The sequence below is a fragment of the Pinus tabuliformis genome, chromosome 1_2 (assembly GCF_031772625.1).
Source record: "Pinus tabuliformis cultivar Carrire ecotype Pingquan chromosome 1_2, CPIR1, whole genome shotgun sequence".
NCBI classification, from domain to species: domain Eukaryota; kingdom Viridiplantae; phylum Streptophyta; class Pinopsida; order Pinales; family Pinaceae; genus Pinus; species Pinus tabuliformis.
Genome location: NC_142298.1, coordinates 1,322,038,285 through 1,322,059,020, shown reverse-complemented (window position 1 = coordinate 1,322,059,020; position 20,736 = coordinate 1,322,038,285). Strand labels below are relative to the sequence as shown.

The window sequence follows — 20,736 nt, the reverse complement described above, 5'->3', positions numbered from 1 at the left end:
TTTTTATTGTTTATTATTTATTTGCTTATATTTTCATATTATATTATATTATTTTATTATTATTATTATTATTATTATTATTAGGGGACATTACAGATGTGCGATGCAGGGTGTGGCAAAGAGTCGGAGTTTGTAAAGAGTTCACTTTTCTTTATAAAGATTTTAACCTTTGGGGATTAAAAGCTCCAAATTATTTTGTTTTTTAATTAAATAACCCATATTATTTATTACTTAAGGTTTTTTAAATCCTAAGCATAAGTCTTGGTTCTGGGTGCTATTTAATTAGGTTTTTGGGGATAATCAAGGTTTAATACTTGGGTTTTAATTAAAAACCTAAGTGTTAAACTTTGATTATAGGATTTTATTAACAATTTTTTATGTTGATTTTTTAAAACTAAAGAGTTCCTATCTTAATATAATAAATTTCATAGGAAATTTATAATACATTTAAATAGGGGGTGTTGAATAGTACAACAACATTTTAATCTAGGTCTTTAGTGATTTCAAGTACTTACCTCTCGGGCCTTTGAAGAATCAGCGTTTAACATCGCTATAAGACACATATGTATCAATTGCAAATTCAGATGAAACCGCCCAAGATACTATCAATCCAGTAATCAACAATCCTTGCAACCTTATAATCAGATCCTTCAAGATGTTTGACTAATTCTGGAGTTCACATAATAGGATCGTCGTGATTCCAAGAAGGTTCATTATCCACTAATTTGGACAGTCACTCGTGTAATTCACAAGGGAACATCGAAAAGAAAACTTCGTGCACTTCTGTGTAGAGATATTTCTGTAACCACCTTTCTTTTGGCAAACATGGATTCCGATGCTCTTGAACTACAAACTCGTGCAACTTCCGATCTATCCACTTCTCGATTTCTTTCCTAGTTGGTATCCACGGATTCCACATCACATATCCCTCAAATAGATCCTGGTCCCGGTAACAGAACCATTTTTTGGTTTGAGGGGGCTTGGACCCAGATTAAGAGATAGCTTCGCTAACCAACAAAACCCTACACTACCGTCCATTGCAGCAAAAACTTGCTTGGCACAGGCTGCAGTCTCACTCAACGCAGTATTGAGGGATGCTAGAACCAGGTTTCTGCATCTAGAAGACTATATGATGTGGGGGTAAGGTGTTTCTTCAGTTTAAGGCTTGATCTGACATTCACGAACCCTTGTCCTCGAAATGCCCAAACTTAAAGTAATTTCTAATTAAACAGAGTTATGAGCTTCAACTAAAGGTCTAATCATGCATAAAATAACATATAATAGTAGATCCAGATCTTTGCGATGTAATTAATACAATCTTAGAGATAAGTGGCATTCAACTGAGCATAAAGATAGAAAACACATAAGTATACAATTCATACACATAATTGCTTCAAATACTCTTTATTATTGCAGATCTTCAATACATATACTTCTCTGACCTTGCGCACATAACTACAAGGGCCCATGCACTCAACTGCGAACTTACCAAGGTCTCCGCACACACAGCAGCAGAGGCCTTCCCCTTCGCTCGGATACAGAAAAGAACAATTCAGGCTAAGCATCAATCATAACATTGAACAAGTTTATCTTCTTAATGACTCCTTAACGACTCCCTTTTATAGTGTTTACATTACATTACCATGGTTCTTGAACCATGGGCGGAGCCTAATACAACTCACCCCTTTACAAAATAAGGGGCTTTGACTTGCCTAAAAACCCCTTTGAATTCTTAAATTGATGTGCTACTTGCACTCTGCTCCTCAAAATGTGGATACTTTACAATGGCATATCAAAATTTGACTTAAGACTTTGTTGGTGTCGGTATCTTCATCCCTCCATCGGTGATCAAATTCTCTTGTTGCATTGCATGTTAGGTGTCTCACTTGATCAGTTGCATTCCATTAGGTTCATGGATCATCTGATGGTAGTTGTATATTATACATTTTCCCTCATGTCCTTTACCTGTTGGCCCATTTTCATACATCTAGATCATCTACATTCAATTTTTGTCTTTAAATTTACAAAAGTCATTGTTAGGGTTTTAGGTCTCGTTAGGTCTAGGGTTTCCTCAATAAGGTCTTAAAAACACTCAATAATGGTCAGCAAGTGCATGAGGAGGTCAAATAAAGTTTCAGCAACAATAATTTCCATAATCACATGCTCAGTGATTGATTTTTCCTCAAAACCCTATTTTGAGGAAAAACATAGTCTTTTTAGGAAAAACAGAGTTTTTTTATCTTTTCATGTACAAATTTGATGTAATTTCATTTGTTCCATATGTAATAACTTCAGAGGTAGCCCTGGTCACCTTGCCAAGTCTCTGCAACTTCACCACCTGCAAAGCAAAACAAAAAATCAAAGCATTCAGTCCATCAAAGGCAAAAATAAAGCAAACTGCCCAAAAACAGAGTTTTAAAAGCAAGTTAAAGGCAAACATTAGAAAAGTGGGTTTTTGTAAATGAAAAATTAAAGCTATATGTATATAAACTATTTTCATGTTTAAAAAAGCTCATTTGTATCCTTAAGACAAAGAGAGCAAGTGTATTGGTCATCCAAGAGCCAAGAGAGTGAGTTTGTGCCAAAAGCAAGAGAAAAATCAGGGCACGGTGCACTGGATTGTGTGCGCGGTGCATTGGGCTGTGTTTTGCAGTGCAAACTTGTAACAAGCGCGGCGCACTCAGAAGGCACGACGCACAGGGGTCAAGGCCTGAAATCACTCCCAATCTCTTCCAAATTCACAAATTTGCCAAATCCTCACTTGTTCAAGTAAGTCAACATCCCTCCATGACCAATGAATGAATTTCTCTTGGTGCTTATGGTGATTTAATGGTGAAAAATTAAAACCCTACCTCCTTGCATTTTTTGTCAAATACAATTGCATAGGGTTTATGAATTGGATTTCTTGCTGCTAATTCCACTCCTAGCCATTTCCCACTCCCTCACTCCTTCATTCCCTCAATCATTTTCTCCCTTTCTTTACATTTTCATCTACCCATTCCCTTAACCCCATATCCCTAAATTTCTAACCCTAAAACCCTAATCCCATTATCCCAAAACCCTAATTACTATTCCCAAACTCTAAAAATTATCCCCTAAACCCTTCTATTCCTCAAAATCCTGTTAGCAACATTCCAAAATCCCTCATACACACTCCCTCCATAGCCCCTCACACATTCATATCCTTGGCAGCGAAAAAATCAAAAGACATCATAAAATCTCTTCATACTCATCTAAGAAAACTCAAACATTGGCAAAGATGGAGTCAGAATCCTCCTATGACAGATATGAGGAGACAATCAGTGATTCTTCTAGAGAAATACATGCACCAAGGAGGCCTCACAAGGGTGGAAAACATAACAGGGATGAGCCTACTTCACTTTTCGAGTTGTTGGCCTATCCTCTCGTTGTCACATGCTTTCAACACCAATCTTGTTATCAATTTTGTGAGATGGTGGAGAGAGTCAAGTATCACCTTGAGTTGGCCAGATTGTTTGTGCTCCATCTTCATAATGGCCAAGTCACTTTGGCAGGTGTGACATTCACCTTGACACCTGAGACTATTGCTCAAGCAACTGGCATTCCAAATGTAGGTGAGTAATGGTATAAGAGGCAGCTAATAGACAGAGAGCATTATGAGCCTTACATCAAGGCTGGGTTTCAGAGACATATTAGCAGAGTTTTTCCTTTCAATTATCTTCAGGATACATATACTCCCTCGATGAAACTCATAATTAGATATTTTAGCTGTGAGGGCAGATTTTCTCGCCTATATGCCTATCATATCAGATTGTTGATGCACTTTACTAGGGTGAGGATAATGAACCTCCCTTATTTCATTTACCGGAACATTGAGAAGATGACCTCCTTAGTACAAAAGAAGCCTCTTCAGCAACAGTATAACAGCATATATCATCTTACACTAATCAAAATTGTGGTCTTGCGTCAGCTTGGTTTACTGAACATCTCATGGGAAGATTTCGTTGCACATGAGGTCTTTACAGGTCCTCAAGTACCCCCAACAGTTTTTCATGAGGTGGGAGAGCCTTCACATTAGCAGGAGATTCATGAGACACAAACCACTAGTGTGCCAGTGTTTATCACATATCAAAAGGGCACTAGAAGGTTGTTTGCAGCAGCAAAATGAGTACTATCTCCACCCGGGGTGGAAGGGGTCTCGTTTCCTCCATCAACAGAGTAGGCATAGGACAAGGGCAAGCAGCCTTTGCATGATGAGGGACCTTCAGGAGGTCATGAGACAGATTTCATCCTCATTCAGGATGAGGACACCGATTTGGGCTCACAAAGCTCAAGACTTAGAGAGATCATTCAGGAGCAGAAAGATGACATCCAACATTTGTCTCTCAACCTGTATAGAGCTGAGTGGATCATCAATTATTTGGAGCAGAGGAACAAGCAGCTAGAAGATCAGAAAACTATCATGGAGCTCCAAAACATAAGGGCAAACTAGCAAGCTGCTAAGAGGAGGAAAATCAAATTGACCACGCTTGAGCAAGAAATTCAAGATGATCGTGAATCTTGGCTTGAGAGGACAAACATGCACCTAGAGAGGATGCTGGAGAAGGTACGAGGAAAAAATGTTGAGGAATAGGTCATACCACTACTTGGCAAGAAACATGGTGTGCAAAACAAGAATCAGGAATTTGAAGGCCAAATTGAAGAAAGCCATGAGGAAGAGAAAAGAGACAAATAGACTCCAGATCTTGGCTGAGGATTTCTTTGCCCAACACAGCACACGATGAGGAAAACTCAGCCTAAATTTCAAGAAATTTGGAAAAAAATTTGCAATTTTGAAAATTTTGGGATAAAAAACTGGTTTTTCTGCCCAATGCGTCGCGCCACCGACGCTACACATTCACTTGGCTAGGAATTTTGCAAAACGGCTTGCATCTTTGGATTTGTCATGGAAAAATATAAATTTCCTCACATGTCCAAGACATTTTGATAGGTTTTGAGCTTCCAAAAAGGTCAAAAACACCTCAAAAATGACCTTTCTGCCCCTTTTTGGACACACACGAAGCAGTGTTGGGAGAACTCAATTTTGGATGAGCAAATGGAGGCCAAATTCATAAATTCCACTTGTTTTGGAAAGTAGACAGGTAGACCTTTTCAACAAGTCCACTTGGAGAAAATTTGGTGCACGGGAAGGCCTCCAAAATCAGCTACAAAAAGGCGCTACGCATTGGGAAATCAGCGCGGCGCATTGGAGGAAATTTGCTCATTTTGGCCAAAAAACTCTGTTTTTCGCCTAGTTTCTTCACAGTTTGACTTTTATCTTTCTAAAAGTCAAACTCATGATGTAATTTAATGTGACTTGATGGATTTTGATGTAATTATGCTAAATTTTCACTCATAGAGGTAGATTCATCATGAAAAAGTAGTTTGCAACTAAATGAATCAGTTTCCTAGGTTTAAGAGGCATGTTGTTCCACTGCTTACTTTTTAGTTCTTAGTTTAGATCTTGTTGAAACAGCTTCTAAACTCATGAGCTTGACTCCTAAAGCCTAGCATGAGTTGTTTGATGCCTATATCTAGTAGTTTTTAAGTCATTGAGAAAGGTTGGACTCTTATGAATGCTTTGAGCATTGTTGTACACTCTTTTCAGTAGTTTGGCTAAGGAATTGACTAGGGTTTGCAACACTTTATGGGATTCTTGTGGCACCTTGATTTGGTATTGTGTTTCCTTCTGTAATTGCAAGTTTACATGTGTTTTATGTATGTCATTATCTCTCTTTATTTCATCTTAACTAAATCAAACAAGGATAAAAGGTAGAATACATTGAAATTGCAGTGCTCTATCGAGGATTTGTTTAGTTATTTATGTTTTCAGTTGTTTGAAGAGGATCCTTGAGTTTTCATGCCCTCTCCAACTCCTCACCAGTCTAAAAGCTCTCCATCTCACTTAATTTGAAGTGCTAAACCATTTGCCTACCTCGCCCCATAGAGATCTCTGCAAAACTGTGTTCATTCCCTGGACCCAAATCTACCTTTCACATTTGAGCGAACAAACCCATCTTAAATTCAATCAAACACCCCTGTACACATACCTAGCCTAAAATCAGTCCTTACATCATTCATCTCAAGCTTCATTGGCCATCTTTTCTGAGATTGAAAAGGAGAGAGCCCTCTCCCGACCTGGTAGGGCTAGCTACCAGGTTAAGCGTGGTTTGATGTTACCCTAGATCTTGCCTTTCTCAGCCTGAGGTAGATTTAGGCCATAACAGACTTAATAAAACTTAACCCTAGGGGACCCTGTCCCAACAGTCATCTCCTATAATCTCTCAATCATCTCTTTAATTCGTCATTAATCACTCCACAAATCACTCCAGATTTCTCTTACTCAAAATAACAACTTAATTATAATTACAAATGAATCATTATTCCAACATATGGCACAAAAAAATTTACATGAAACATGGGTTGTGGCCTACCACATGGGAAGTCGGGGCCACACATGTGGTTGAATATTATATTTCTAAAAATGATAGGTGTTGTACTTCTATGAAACTAAATCAAACATCGAAAATCAATTGTCCTAATGACCATAAAAGGAAAGAAATCTAGCTATGGATGGAGGAGCCTTGTACCAACATTCCTCCTACTGACAAAAATAGACAACCATAAAACATTAAACTAATTGACCATCGTCTTGCTCCGAGTGTAATCATTTGGGATGTTGCTCCTCTTGGCCTTCATTTAGGTTTATGGGGTAAGTTTGGGTGCCCTCATGTGTCGAGAAGTGGTCTTCCTTGCCCACGAAGTTCCTTAATGAGTCCATTTGATTATTGACTATGATCTTTATATGCAAAGAGCATTTAATTTCTTTTCCATAACATCTATTCTATCTAAAATTTCTAACTCCTGTCCATCTTTCTCCTCAACAACTTGTTTGGTGAACATTTTGTTTATCCAATATAGTTCCAAATAATTGAAAGATTTTTGTGTCTCAAGTCCTTGAGGAACCTGGAATTAGAACCCATTGGAATCCTACAAAAGAATTATTTTTGTTGACATGTTGCCTATTCTCCTTGATTGCAACTTCCATTTGTAGCACCTCTTGTTTGATTATTGCTTGGAAGTGGGAAGAAATTTAAAGGTAGCATTATCTCATCAAGCTAACCACATGTGAGGTGTTGCAAAGTGTCATTTGGCTTAGCCCTCTTAGGGGTGTCCTTGCTAGCCTTCCTTTTACTATTGGAGGGAGTTGAGGCCATATTCTTTGTGTTCATACTAGTGGGAGACTCTACCAGTGATACAAGATGAGCTTGAGGGACTCCACAAATAGGTGACACAGGAAGCAGAGGGCTTTAGATGTGGCAACACCTACAGTCATGCAAAAGAAGGACTATCTTGAGAATTAATAAGCTTGCCCAACCCCTAGGATTCTTGATTAAAACTAAAACCTCCATAAATGAAGCTAAGAAACTTTTTCCACCCCAAAAACGGATTTACCACCTTAGGATTGGTATTTAACTGGAAGGATTTGAAATTGAACTTATCACCTGGAAAATGAAGCGTTTATTAACCACCAACATACAAAGCAATAGGAAATCCATAAACTCAGAGAAATTGTGCACCCAAAATTCCTAGGAGAAGTTTGAGAGCTTGAACTTCCTTGGGTTGTACTATCCCACCAATGTACAAGTTACCCCTTTTTGGAGCCAAACATAATGTAACAAGAAAACCAAAAGAAAGGAGAAACCAAAGCAAGAGAAAAATATAGAGGTTATCTTCCTCTATTGTTTCCCAATACCAAGTTTGACATCTATCCACGATGAATTTGTTAGTTTCCTAGTGCCCCATACCATGTTTATCTATTAAAGGATTATCTCAATTATAGAGCTAATATACATCGGTTGAATCATTAAAGCATCACCTATCATAATGTAAACTTATTCATTGTGGAAGATACTAGTACCTATTTTGTGTTTACACATAACAATCATCATATCATTGCATGCTTTCCCTTGTTTGTCACTTGTCACAAGAGATCGAGCATTATATCGTATGTTGTCACCCTATTCACTAGCCACATGAGATTATATCTTGTGTCATTGCCCCATTCACTAGTCACATGAGATCGAGCATTATATCATTTGTTGTCACCCTATTCAAGGACACTTTACCAATTTTTTTTTTCCATGAGAATATCTTTATATTCCATATGGAGAATATCTTTATATTCCATATGAGGAATATAGTGTTTTGGTTACCACCTCTTTTTTTCATGAGAATATCTTTATATTCTATATGAGGAATATAATTTTTTCGGGAGAATATCTTTATATTCCATATGAGGAATATAGTGTTTTGGTTCTTGAGGGACCACTTAGACAACAAGGCTCAAAGCCATTACAATAAATGCTCATTATGAACTCAACATGTCATATGCGGGAATTGAACTCGAGTGAGGAGGATAACAATTTTTTCCCAATCATACAAGCTAAACTTAATTAACACACTCTAACTCTAACACTTTTTTTTAAGAACTACCACAAGATTTTGAACCAATGACCTTAGGATAAGGAGTACCTTAAAACACTACACTCAATTACCCACTATTTTTAGACTTAGTACATTAACCCTTATTAACCAATCTAAACAATAATAAAAAATTCATACCTCTTATATCATAAAAAATTATAGTAAAGACATCTATACAAAATTTCCTTCACTATATAATTATTATATTATAATTTGAGATTATTATTTTCTCTTTAAACGTATAGGATTAAATTTTAGAAAACAAAATGTATCAAAAAAAAACAACTCAATTGGTGATTGAAGTGTGGAAATTAAAAATCCAAAATTACTTATTTATTTTAATTCATTACGAAAAATCAAAAAATATTCTTAAGTAAGTATTTAAAATTTTATAAAACAATATTCTAAAACTTCCCAGTTCAGTACATTTAACGCAAAATTATTCCTACGTAAAATTTACACAATGTTTTAAGGAAATAGGGAAAGTTTTTTTTCTCTGTAAGAAAGCAATTCACTGATACTAATCAGTGAATATTTCCCTCTTTACAACACACAAGCGTAGGTGATCTTTTGCCTCTAATATTAAATTGACAGCTATGAGGTGTCCAATCGTTTGTCTCTGATATTAAATTAGAGTTTCCACCAAACAAATATTCCCTGGTTGTTTGTTGGGGGAAGGACAGACAAAGAAAATATATAAAATATTCCCTGGTTGTTTGTTGGTTTAAGGGCTGAAAAAGAAAATATATAAAGTAGTTGATGGTTACAGGTGGCTTTGTTAAGAGAATGCATGAAATATTCATTCAATTATAAATATGGAATTTATATATTATTTTTTAAATTGAAGTTTTAATTCTGGTATGAAAAAAAAATAAAAAAATTGTTATGGTTATAGTTATTATTATGGGTAGTTTACTAGTATTGTTATGGTTATAGTTATTATTATGGGTAGTTTACCCGTTTTGTTATTTTTTTTTATTGTACATTTTTTTTTTATAGATCTAGAAAATAGAGTTATATTTGGATTTTCCTATTCTTATTACCCGTTTTAAATAACTTTAACTTTATGATGAATTTTATGATGACATATTATAGCATAAAATAAATTTAGCAATTGGAGAAGTGTGAGGGTGGTGCTATAATTGATTTCCTAGCTCTCTTCCATTACTATTAAATGAAAAGTTTGATGAGTAGAAAACAAAAATGAACTTGATAATCATGATTAATTATCATTACTTTTGTTTCATGAACTCTTTCATTTGGAAATGTTTTGCTCTTCTATTGAATTTTTTCTGGGAATGATAGAATCATGCTTCTTTGGAACATTTGTGGAGGATAAGTGTTTTGGAGAGAGTGAGCTCCTTTATTTGGAAACCCTTTGCTATTCTATTGAATTTCCTCTTGGAATGATAGAATCATGCTTCTTTGGAACATTTGTGGAGCATAAGTGTTTTGGAGAGAGTGTGATGTAGGAGAATGGAGGCGTGGGTTTCCACTTTATAAAATATCAATGATTACAAAAGCATTATGTAAAATAACAATCTTGTTTTTAAAAGCTTAATTCTTTGATAATTGAGTGTCTTAGTGTTATGTTTATGGCTCTCTTAAGGTCCAAAAGAAGCCTTTATCTTGAATTTCCCATGGCCCAAGATTATTTTTCCTATTGTCTTGGGCCTAAGAATAATTTTCCATACATGTCACTCTTCCGTTCCCTTCATTTTCAAGCCAAGTTTTTAGTTAATGTCCTCCTCCTTCTCCTAGAAGTTTTGCTAACTTTATCATCCTATGCATGTTTACAAGTTTTTTTTAAACTATGGCCATGATGTTATGAGCTAGCTAAACTTTTCACACAAAGAAATTAGGGATTGTGTTCCATAAATTGGAAAGATGATGGTTTACATTTTAGATTGTTTGTGTGATTTTTCTTCCTTAAAATAAACATTTAGTTTCAATCTCTTGATAGGAATGCTAATTTGAAGCCTTTTTGTGGTTAATTCCTATATTCTAAAGCTTGTAAGGCATTCAAAAGAACAAAAGAGAGTAGAGTTCATTACTTTCTTTATATGATGCATATCAATAAATCTTAAATTCCACATTTCCTATATAAATAAATTTAAAAATTAATATAATTATATATTAACAAATAAACAAATAATTTTTATATACATGTAATTCAATATATTTACATTACATAATCAATATACACTTTATACTATAATTTTTAATAACTTTCGTATGTAATAAATTTAACAATTAATATAATTAAATATAAAATTATATTTATAATTCAAAAAAATTACATTAAATAAACCATATGCATTTTAAAATATATTTTTTAATTGAAATATAAAAATATATATATATACACTATTATAGCGTTATGAATTACATATTGCAATAATTATATATATATATATATATAATAAAAAAGCAATCAAAAAATTAAATGATTTTATTTAATTTTCAAAAAGAAGTGCTGAACCTCACATGGGAGATTAACTTTTTCCTTAATAACTTGCCTTCTCATCTTGATGTTGACCTGACATGGAAATGAGCTTTTTCCTTAATTACTTGCTTCTCTTCTCTTCATGTTGCTTGCCCATGATGTTATAATCATAGAAGTCGATTTATAAAACTATGTTATAATCATAGAAGTCAAAGTGGTCACATAAATATTACATTAGAATTTATTAAAAAACTAACTTCTAGAACTAGAAAAAGGCAGAGGTTGCATGGAAAATGGTTCAGATTCCCTTCTAGAAGAAAAGCAACATCGTTAAATGAGACCATGCCCTCCATAAATACACGCAAAAACTAGTGAACGTTTGTTTTGCAGATGAGCGCCGTTGTTGACTACAAAAATTAAAATATGTTTTTATTGGTTAAATTTGAAGGAAGGAAAAGGAAATGTGAGGGTGAGATTCGAATTCCACTTTACTTGAATTTGAATGAGTCAATTTTTTTCAAAATGCTCCTAACTACAAACATTTTGTTATGCATTTCTTGGTACCTTATCTCAAAACTCTCTCTTGGTATTTTGTTATGCATTTCTTAGTACCTTATCTCAAAACTCTCTTGGTCTTTGATGATCATAGGTTTAAATTAATAACACCATCTAGGTTTTGGTTTATTGGTATTTAATAACACAGTCAAGGTTTTGGTTTATTGGTATTTAATGATCATAAATTAGCATTAATAACATCATATAAATTTTGATAAATGGACTTCCAACATGGTTTGGATGGTCAATGTTGCAACTAATTTTTGTATGGGACCCCATAACAAGTTGGATATACCAAATTTTGATGATGTTGAGTAAAGGAAACCATATCAAGTTGGATATACCAAATTTATGACATGGATGTGTTATTGTTTCCTAAGTTTTGGTTTTCAACGTTGAAGCTAACCCCTCATATAAAGTAAAAGAACTATATCAAATTAGATATACCTAATTATAGTTTAAAATATGTCATATTAACAATTTTAATTCCCTTAATATATATATGGTTAATTTCATGAAAAGTTTAAAAAATATGCATTCATTTATTCACTATGGATAACTTTGAAGTTATGGATAACTTTGAAGTTATAAATAAGTAAAAAGTTTTAGAGGTTTTGGGTAAAACATTTAATTATTTAAATATTATACTTTTTAAATTTATTTTTTGGAAATGTTTGTAATTTTACTTTATTAGTAAAAGTATATAAAATTATTTTATTTATATATATGATAATGTATATTTGAAGAATAATAGAAAATTTATGGAAAGTATTGAAAAAATAAATAAATATATCTTTATCTTATTAGACAATGTAAAAATTGAGTAGTTAATAGATGAAATGACTATGTTCTAACTTTCTAGTCAATTTTGTCCAAAATTGAGTACATATTTTTAAAAATCACAAGTTTAAGTTATTTAATGTGCAAAGATCAAGAGCCTTAGGGATTTTTCATAGTCTTGAATCTATTTATGTATTCAAATGTGTATTTTAAATAAGAAGAAATCACAATCTCAAAACAAATTATATTGGGGAATTCCAAAAAAACCATTTCATTTATTGGTTAGACTACTCTAAAGATTAATATAACTATTCAAAGAATCTTTAACTCTTAATTATTGCGGGGAAAGGTGCTCTCCAACCCAATATGGAAAAGGTGTTGTAATGCCTTGTCCTATCATGTAAACTTTTTGACTCGGTCAATTACATAAAAATAAAAATAAAAATTAAATTAATAACTAAAATCATTTTGACTCTGTCAAAAAAAATAATACAAAAAATAACTTAAAAATAAAAATAACTATATGCTATTCAAGCATGATATGAGAACCCATGGTATCTACCCATGGTATTCATGTGGAATATAGCCTATTTAAAGGGGGAAATTAAACCATCCTAGATCCATCTTAACTTCGGATCTACCAAGCACCCAGAGGGATCAAATCTCCCAAGATGCACACCTCTTTTAGAGTGAAAAGAGGTTTGAACCCTCTCAACCCTTGGTAGAACCGAAGTTAAGATGGATCTAGGCCAATTCTCTATATAATATTTTTTTTCCAAGTAAAACAAGATCTTTATATTACCATTTTTTAACATAAAGTACATGCATCTATGAATTGGTAAAAATTGCGTTCAAAGGAGGAAATGTTTGCAAAAATGCCTATCCTATCCTGTGGTAAACTTAAGAGAGACCATCTGCCCTTGAGATGGAAACCAAATGATCCTTGAGAGAGTTTAGATATTAGTTCAACACTAAGACAAAATAGAAATTACAGATACTATAATGACTGTTGTACTAAAATAGTTGTGAAAACTAAGAGAAGGCTAAAATAACTATGAAAACTAAGAGAAGGTAGAGACAAAGTGAGCCTTTCCTAGAAGAGGTTAAGAGGGTTGGTGAGTTTGAACCTTGACTCGATCATGTTAGGGCTAGTTGCTTGGGGCTTGATCCTTTTGAAGGTGGTCATGCTTCGCCTTATCCTTCCTTGCTTGGTCCTATAGGTCTAGGTATTCCAATGGGTCCTCATATCCTTCAGGCAATCAAGGAGGGCACTCCCATTCAATCATTGATCTGGCTGTCTAGAGGTCTACCTCCCGCTGAGAGGTTTCACCTTTGGCAATCCAAACAACGCAAGTATGGCTAACTTCCTTAGGATTTGAACTCTTATTGATTTGGGAGCCTTTGCTATCTACAGGCCCCTGTTTCTTTCCTTGAGTTGTTTTAGGGTTAGGGTTGGATAAATTGATTGCCAAGTGAGAGGAATCCACAACTCCAAAGCTTTCTGAAGAGTTGGTGGATGCTGGAGTTAGCGTGAGGGCACTAAATAATCCCCATTAATCAAGAGAGGTTTCTCATAACAATGAGAGTATGGTTCAAGTTGGAGTTAACCTCTACCATTATGCATCTTGCACCTTCTCGAGCCTCTTCCTCATTTCATAGTTGGTGGGCTAGCAAATTCTGATTGCCCAATGGCCATTTCCACTACATCTACATTCCTCCGTTTCCATGGTAGCTACCAGGTGACAAATGTGCAACGAAATGTCCTGATGAAACTGCGATTCCTCTTGGCCATGGTAGGGAGGGAGAGGTGGACGCCCTCACCCTTTGCCACCTCGCCTGACTCTGCCCCTTTTTCAAACCATAATTTATTGCCTTCTACGTCAAAGCTTCTTCATTTTGTATCCTCCAACTTTGCCACTCCGGCCTAAGCCATACATCAACAAAGAGAAATGTTGGAGAGAATGTTTGAACTACAACAAAATTAAGACAATGAAGGAGATATCGTTCCAAATCTGGAGTGTTGGTTCAAGATGCCACCGTGCATCCTTCTCTGAGCAACATTGAATGAGACTAGCAATGCATGGCCACAACATGGTTTCAATAGTTAAAACTTGTTGTTTGCCTAAGATGAAGTCCCTGGCAAGCCTCAGATTATGCACAAACACCCAAATCCGAAATTATTCTCTATATACTATAATAAACTATTCCAAATCATTTAAACACAATTTTATAATTACAAATAATTAAAACACAATTTTATATTTTTATGTAATAACGTTGCTAATCTCTTTTACAAAATTAAAATGTTGTACTTTAAAATTATAAGATTTTATTAAAAAAAATTGAATAAGAGTAGTAGATTTCAGGGTGATTGGGTCTATATTATTCTCATTTACATATGAGTTCAAAGCTCATTGATCAGGTGTAAATGATGTTCTGGTGAAGTTTTTGTTTTTTGTTTTTATTTTTAAAAGGATTGCAAATGATGTTAGTAGAATTTGAAATTTAATTTATATTACTGAAATATGAATTCGTTATTTTGATTTTTATTGTTACTTTAAAAAAATAAATTATAAAATTTATTTTATTTTTAAATTTGTAATAAGTAAAAATATTATTTTTAAAATTAAATAATTTATAAAAATTTCTTTTCATTAAAATTTTGATAATAAAATAATTTATAATCGTTATATATATATATATATATATATATTTACTTACTTTATTAATTTTTTTTGTTTTTTATATACTAAATAAGCGATTTTATTTAAAAATTAGTTTTATGCTAACCATATAACATTTCACATTACAAGTAGTTATATGCTTTTGAGTATTTATTATTTGTAATTCATTTTTTAATTCCAAAAAGGTGGACTTTTTTTGTCTTTATTTAAAAATTAGTTTTATGTTAACTATATAGCTTTTCATATTACAAGTAGTTATATACTTTTATGAGTATTTATTATTTGTCATCACTTTCTTTATTCCTATACATGTGGATTTTTTTGTCGGGCTAAAACATTTAAAATTAAAATTATGATGATATATATTAAACATGATGATATATATTAAAATTATTTTGTTACATTTTTATAAACAAAGAAATATAATTGTTTTAAAAATATTTAAATTTTAAATAAGTTATAATGATGAATAGAATTCAGTTTATTGAATTTTGTAAAGGAAAATAGATTATTTAGAATTTTTAAAATTTTATTTTATATTTAGTAAAGATAAATTTTACAAGATGACCTTAGTTTTTTGGTTTGTTGAGTTAAAAAGTAAAGAAATGATTGATATTTTAATAACTATTTTAAAAGTTAAATTTAATATTATAAGTGTTTTTCATTTTAAACTTTTTCATCTTCAATCTTTTGAGTGTGATAAATATGTTTTTCATCTTTAATTTTTTGAGTATGACAAAGGTGAAAGTTTTTTTCAACTCATAGTGTTTTGGGAATTAATAAACTTGAAATTTCACTATAAAATATATAGTAATTTATTTTTCTTTAATCACTATTTATTTTCTTTTTAAACTAATTAAATCAAAAAATATTTTTAATTTACAAAATTTAAGTTTATCACCTTTTTATAATTTTATAATTTTCTCTCTTTAACTTTTCATCATCCCACAATTTTTTAATAACAATTTTAATATTATTTTATTGGACAAAAATGACTTTTTCCATTTTTCAATATTCTAGTTAACAAGAGGTAGCTTTACAATCCCAACTTAAGGTGAAGGTAAATGGTTTGATTAAAATTCAAAGCAAACATGAGGTAGCTTTACAATCCCACCTTATTTCAAATTTTTTAATAACAATTTTAATATTATTTTATTGGACAAAAATGACTTTTTCCATTTTTCAATATTCTAGTTAACATGAGGTAGCTTTACAATCCCAACTTAAGGTGAAGGTAGATGGTTTTGATTAAAATTCAAAGCAAACATGAGGTAGCTTTACAATCCCAACTTAAGGTGAAGGTAGATAGTTTTGATTAAAATTCAAAGCAATTTTATGGAAAATCTATAATTTTCCATATTATTTATGTGGATCAAAGTAGATGGTTTTGATTAAAATTCAAAGCAATTTTATGAAAATTCTATAATTTTCCATATTATTTATGTGGATCAAACCATGATTGATAATTTTTTTAGCATTTAAATGTTATTCACATAGATCTAAAATTTATATGTTTTAGGTTTTGAATATATATGTGGTGGAGTATGTATGTTTATATAGATTTAGGCATAAATTATTGCGTGGAAGTGAGTTTTTTGTTCTACAAATGAAAGGGTTTTATATATCAATATGGTGTGGAAGTGGGTTTTTTGTTTCACAAACAAAGGGGTTTTATACATTAATATGACGTCTGGCGTGGAAAAGGGTCTCTATTCCATAAACAAAGGGGTTTTATATACTAATATGGTGTCTGGATTATACATCAATATGGTGTCTGGCGCGAAACCGGGCTTTGTTCCATAAACAAAGGGGTTTTATATATCAATATGATGTTTGACTTGGCCGTGACCTTAAAATTAGATAATAATAATAATATAAATTAGGCACTTAGTATTTTATATTTTGATACTCTGAATTGATTCCCACTTGTAAATAGAGATGCTTGATTTAGATTGTGGTATTTGGAATAATAGTTTATGATAACTTTTAGTAATATGTATTTGTTACTTCCTATGATATGAATTTCTATATTTTTTTACTGGAAAATAAATATTTAATAAAAATATATAATTTATTATTAAAATTTTTAATATCAATTTTATTTTTTAATTATATAAATAGTTATTTAAAAAACTAAAAATTAACTGATTTCCCAAAATTACACTTCCAACCGCCAAAGAGATTCAATGAACACAGTGATATGCAAAAATAATTGTTACAGTAGCACTTAAAAAAGATATCCCGAGATTTCAAATAAATCGATGCACGGTCATAGTGAGTTGTGCATCAGGATTCCACGCTGACAAACCATAAATGCCATTGACCATAACTATATTACACGTTGTGCCAATTGTCACACCACCTGTTCACGCCCTTTCTGTTATTCATCATGAAAAATCTATTCGTCTAAAATTATCTTAAAATAATAAAAGCGCTACCCGTTTTTCTTTTTCTTGTATCCGTGTAAACACAACGTTTTCTCTTTCGTGGCTGCTTCCCAACAGACCTGAGTGTCCGAGTTCAACCCAAATTCATTCATGGATATTCAATGAAGTCGGCCATCCGTTTGCGTATGATTTGACTTCTTTCAAGGTGCTGGGTTGGGTGGGTAGTTGCATCTCCATTGCCTGTTTCAATGCTCTTCAATCCGCCCAAACAGATTTAGAAGTCCCCCCCCTTATAAATTCATCCTTTCTCTCCATTTTTCTCCACTCTTCTCTGCAATTTTTTTAGCACGTTCTTTTGAATTTCTGAGAGAAAATTTAGCTTCATCATCTGGGTTTTTGACGCGGGGCCAATTTATCGAAGTGGGTGGCGGTATTCAGACCATTTTTGGTTTGGATTCTCAGATTTTTGGAGCTCAGTCCCTTTTCTCATTCGAGTTCGCAAATTTTTGTATCTGCTTCCTGTTTTCTGATTCGGGTTCGCAAATTTTCGCATCTCTGTTTTCTTGTCTGATTTGGGTCAGCGGCGGTTTTTGGTATCTCTATCTTCTTTTCAGATTTGGGTCCTCAATTTTTTTTTTCCTTGTGGATTTGGTTTTGGGTGTTTTTTAAGACATGGAACCCAAAAAGCTCGAGGACGGGCGTGATCTCGCGTCAATGGAATCCAGGAAGCAGGCTCAAGCAGCAATATCAGTCAAAACAAGTCAAAAACTCCCAGATTTTCTCCAATCTGTGAAACTGAAGTATGTGAAATTGGGCTATCACTATGTGATTAGCCATGCAATGTATCTGTTTTTATCTCCCATTATAGTCATTGTCGCAGCAGAACTGGGCACCCTTGAGCCTCAAGATCTGTTTGATTTATGGCACCATCTTCGTTATAATCTAGTGACTGTAATTGTATGTTCCACATTGTTGGTCTTTGTGATAACATTGTACTTTATGACTAGGCCGAGGCCAGTTTACCTTGTAGATTTTGCATGCTATAAGCCGGATGATGAGAGAAAATGCACTAGAGAAGTTTTTATGCGTTGCTCAAGTTTGACTGGTACGTTCTCTGAATCAAGCCTGGATTTTCAGAGGAAAATCCTTGAGCGTTCAGGGTTGGGAGAGGAGACATACTTACCTGAGGCAGTGCTGAGAGTGCCCCCAAATCCATGCATGGCAGAGGCTAGAAAAGAGGCAGAGATTGTCATGTTTGGAGCCCTTGATGAGCTTTTTGAGAAGACCGGTGTTAAGCCTAAGGATATTGGCATACTTGTTGTGAATTGTAGCCTTTTCAACCCCACACCTTCATTGTCTGCGATGATTGTAAATCATTACAAATTAAGGGGGAATATAGTCAGTTTCAATCTAGGTGGAATGGGTTGTAGTGCAGGGATGATATCTATTGATCTAGCCAAGGATTTGCTCCAAGTTCATAGAAATTCCTATGGAATTGTTGTTAGCATGGAGAACATAACATTGAATTGGTATTTTGGTAACAACAGATCCAAGCTGGTATCAAATTGTATTTTTAGGATGGGAGGTGCTGCAATATTGTTATCTAACAAGAGATCAGAGAAGAGGAGGGCAAAATATGAGCTCGTGCACACCGTGAGGACTCACAAGGGAGCAGATGACAAGTGTTTCCAGTGTGTTTTTCAAGAGGAGGATGAAGCGGGGAAGATGGGAGTTTCCCTTTCGAAAGAACTCATGGCCGTTGCAGGTGATGCTTTGAAGACTAACATAACAACTTTAGGTCCTCTGGTTCTTCCGATGTCAGAGCAGCTTCTCTTCTTCGCAACTTTGGTGGGAAGAAAACTTCTGAAGATGAAGATCAAGCCGTACATTCCCGATTTCAAGCTTGCATTTGAGCATTTCTGTATACATGCCGGAGGGAGGGCAGTCTTGGACGAGTTGGAGAAGAATTTGCAGCTTTCAGAATGGCATATGGAGCCGTCGAGGATGACACTCTATCGGTTTGGGAATACATCCAGCAGCTCATTGTGGTACGAGCTTGCTTATAGCGAGGCAAAGGGAAGGATCAGAAAGGGAGACAGGACCTGGCAAATTGCCTTTGGGTCCGGATTCAAGTGCAACAGTGCTGTGTGGAGGGCCCTGAGGACTATCAATCCGAGTTGTGAGAAGAACCCATGGATCCAAAGCATTGATCAGTTCCCTGTTGATGTTCCCAGAGTTTCAACAATCCAATAGGGTTTTTCATTTATGAGCTAAATTTCAAAACATCTTAGATCTTTCTATCATGTACTCTGTGTTACCTTAGAGATATTGTACTGGAAAGTAATGATGTTGAACAGGAAATGATGACTTCTGTGATTTATCTTTGTTTAGCTATCTAGTTAATTGATTTTGCAGAAGATCCCAAACTGACCAGACCAGTTATGGCTTTATTCTTTCATTTTCTCCCTTGTTTGGGCACTGGCTAGTCAATGCTGAGCTGCGTTACCAGTTATTCTTGTGTCTTTGATGAAGTTTCATGATGCAATGTTAATTTCAAGTAAAAGGGATTGTATCATACAGTCAATCCAAGTTTATGTATGATCCGAATGATGTCAATTGTTGATGAATCTTGTTTATGTAAAAGATTTGTGGAACATCTCTTAACTAATGTCAAATCAGTTTTCCTTAAAAGCATTTTCTTTGCTATGGGAATTTTTAGCTGTTCTATATCTGTTACTGGTTTCATAGATACGCAGATCTTGAAAGATTCCTCTTACACGATAGTGTGTAACTTTACCTTCATATAAAAACATTTTCTTGCTCTCCATGCTCATGCAAGCTTCATGCATTTGAGAGTAAATTGTAATTTTCTCGCCCTTTGCATCAAATGGGCAATGCATGCCAAAGTTGAGATTTTGTAAAATGTTTTACAGGTAAAAATCATGTTTTCTTAATTGGATTGTTTACTCTATCTCTGCCATTATTGTTGAAAGTTACTATTTTGTTTCTGGCCAATATCACTGTTAGCTTGCCTATCTTCCAAAACTGCCAAAGTGAATCTCGATTGCTTATCCGCTAACTTCCAACGTCACCTGACAGCCCTGCTCGGCCCCTCTCTGGTCTACCCAGATGGAACCTGCGCCCCTCTCCCAGCAAGATGGAACCTTCTGCCGGTGATGAATCGACATGAACAGGAGACTGGTCATCACTGACACGTTGGGGTTTCACTTGCTTCCGGGAACCCTGCCACCAATGCCCATTTCTCCGCAGGCAGCCTGGGCATTTACCATTTTGAACTTTCAGAGATCGTGATAACTCCAAGGGCTGACCTGCAGACCAGAGCCGGTCAAACAGTAGAAAACCAGACCCTCCACCCAGA

The 20,736-nt window shown here is 34.1% G+C and overlaps 1 protein-coding gene across 1 annotated transcript; it reads left to right on the top strand.

The window, feature by feature from the left end:
- The first annotated feature begins 17,417 nt into the window (after window positions 1-17,417).
- LOC149211095 (3-ketoacyl-CoA synthase 11-like) lies at window positions 17,418-19,958 on the top strand. Its single transcript, XM_089396908.1, has one exon. The coding sequence runs from the start codon at window positions 18,030-18,032 to the stop codon at window positions 19,608-19,610; it is 1,581 nt and encodes a 526-aa protein (XP_089253034.1). The 5' UTR covers window positions 17,418-18,029; the 3' UTR covers window positions 19,611-19,958.
- The last annotated feature ends 778 nt before the right edge of the window (window positions 19,959-20,736 follow it).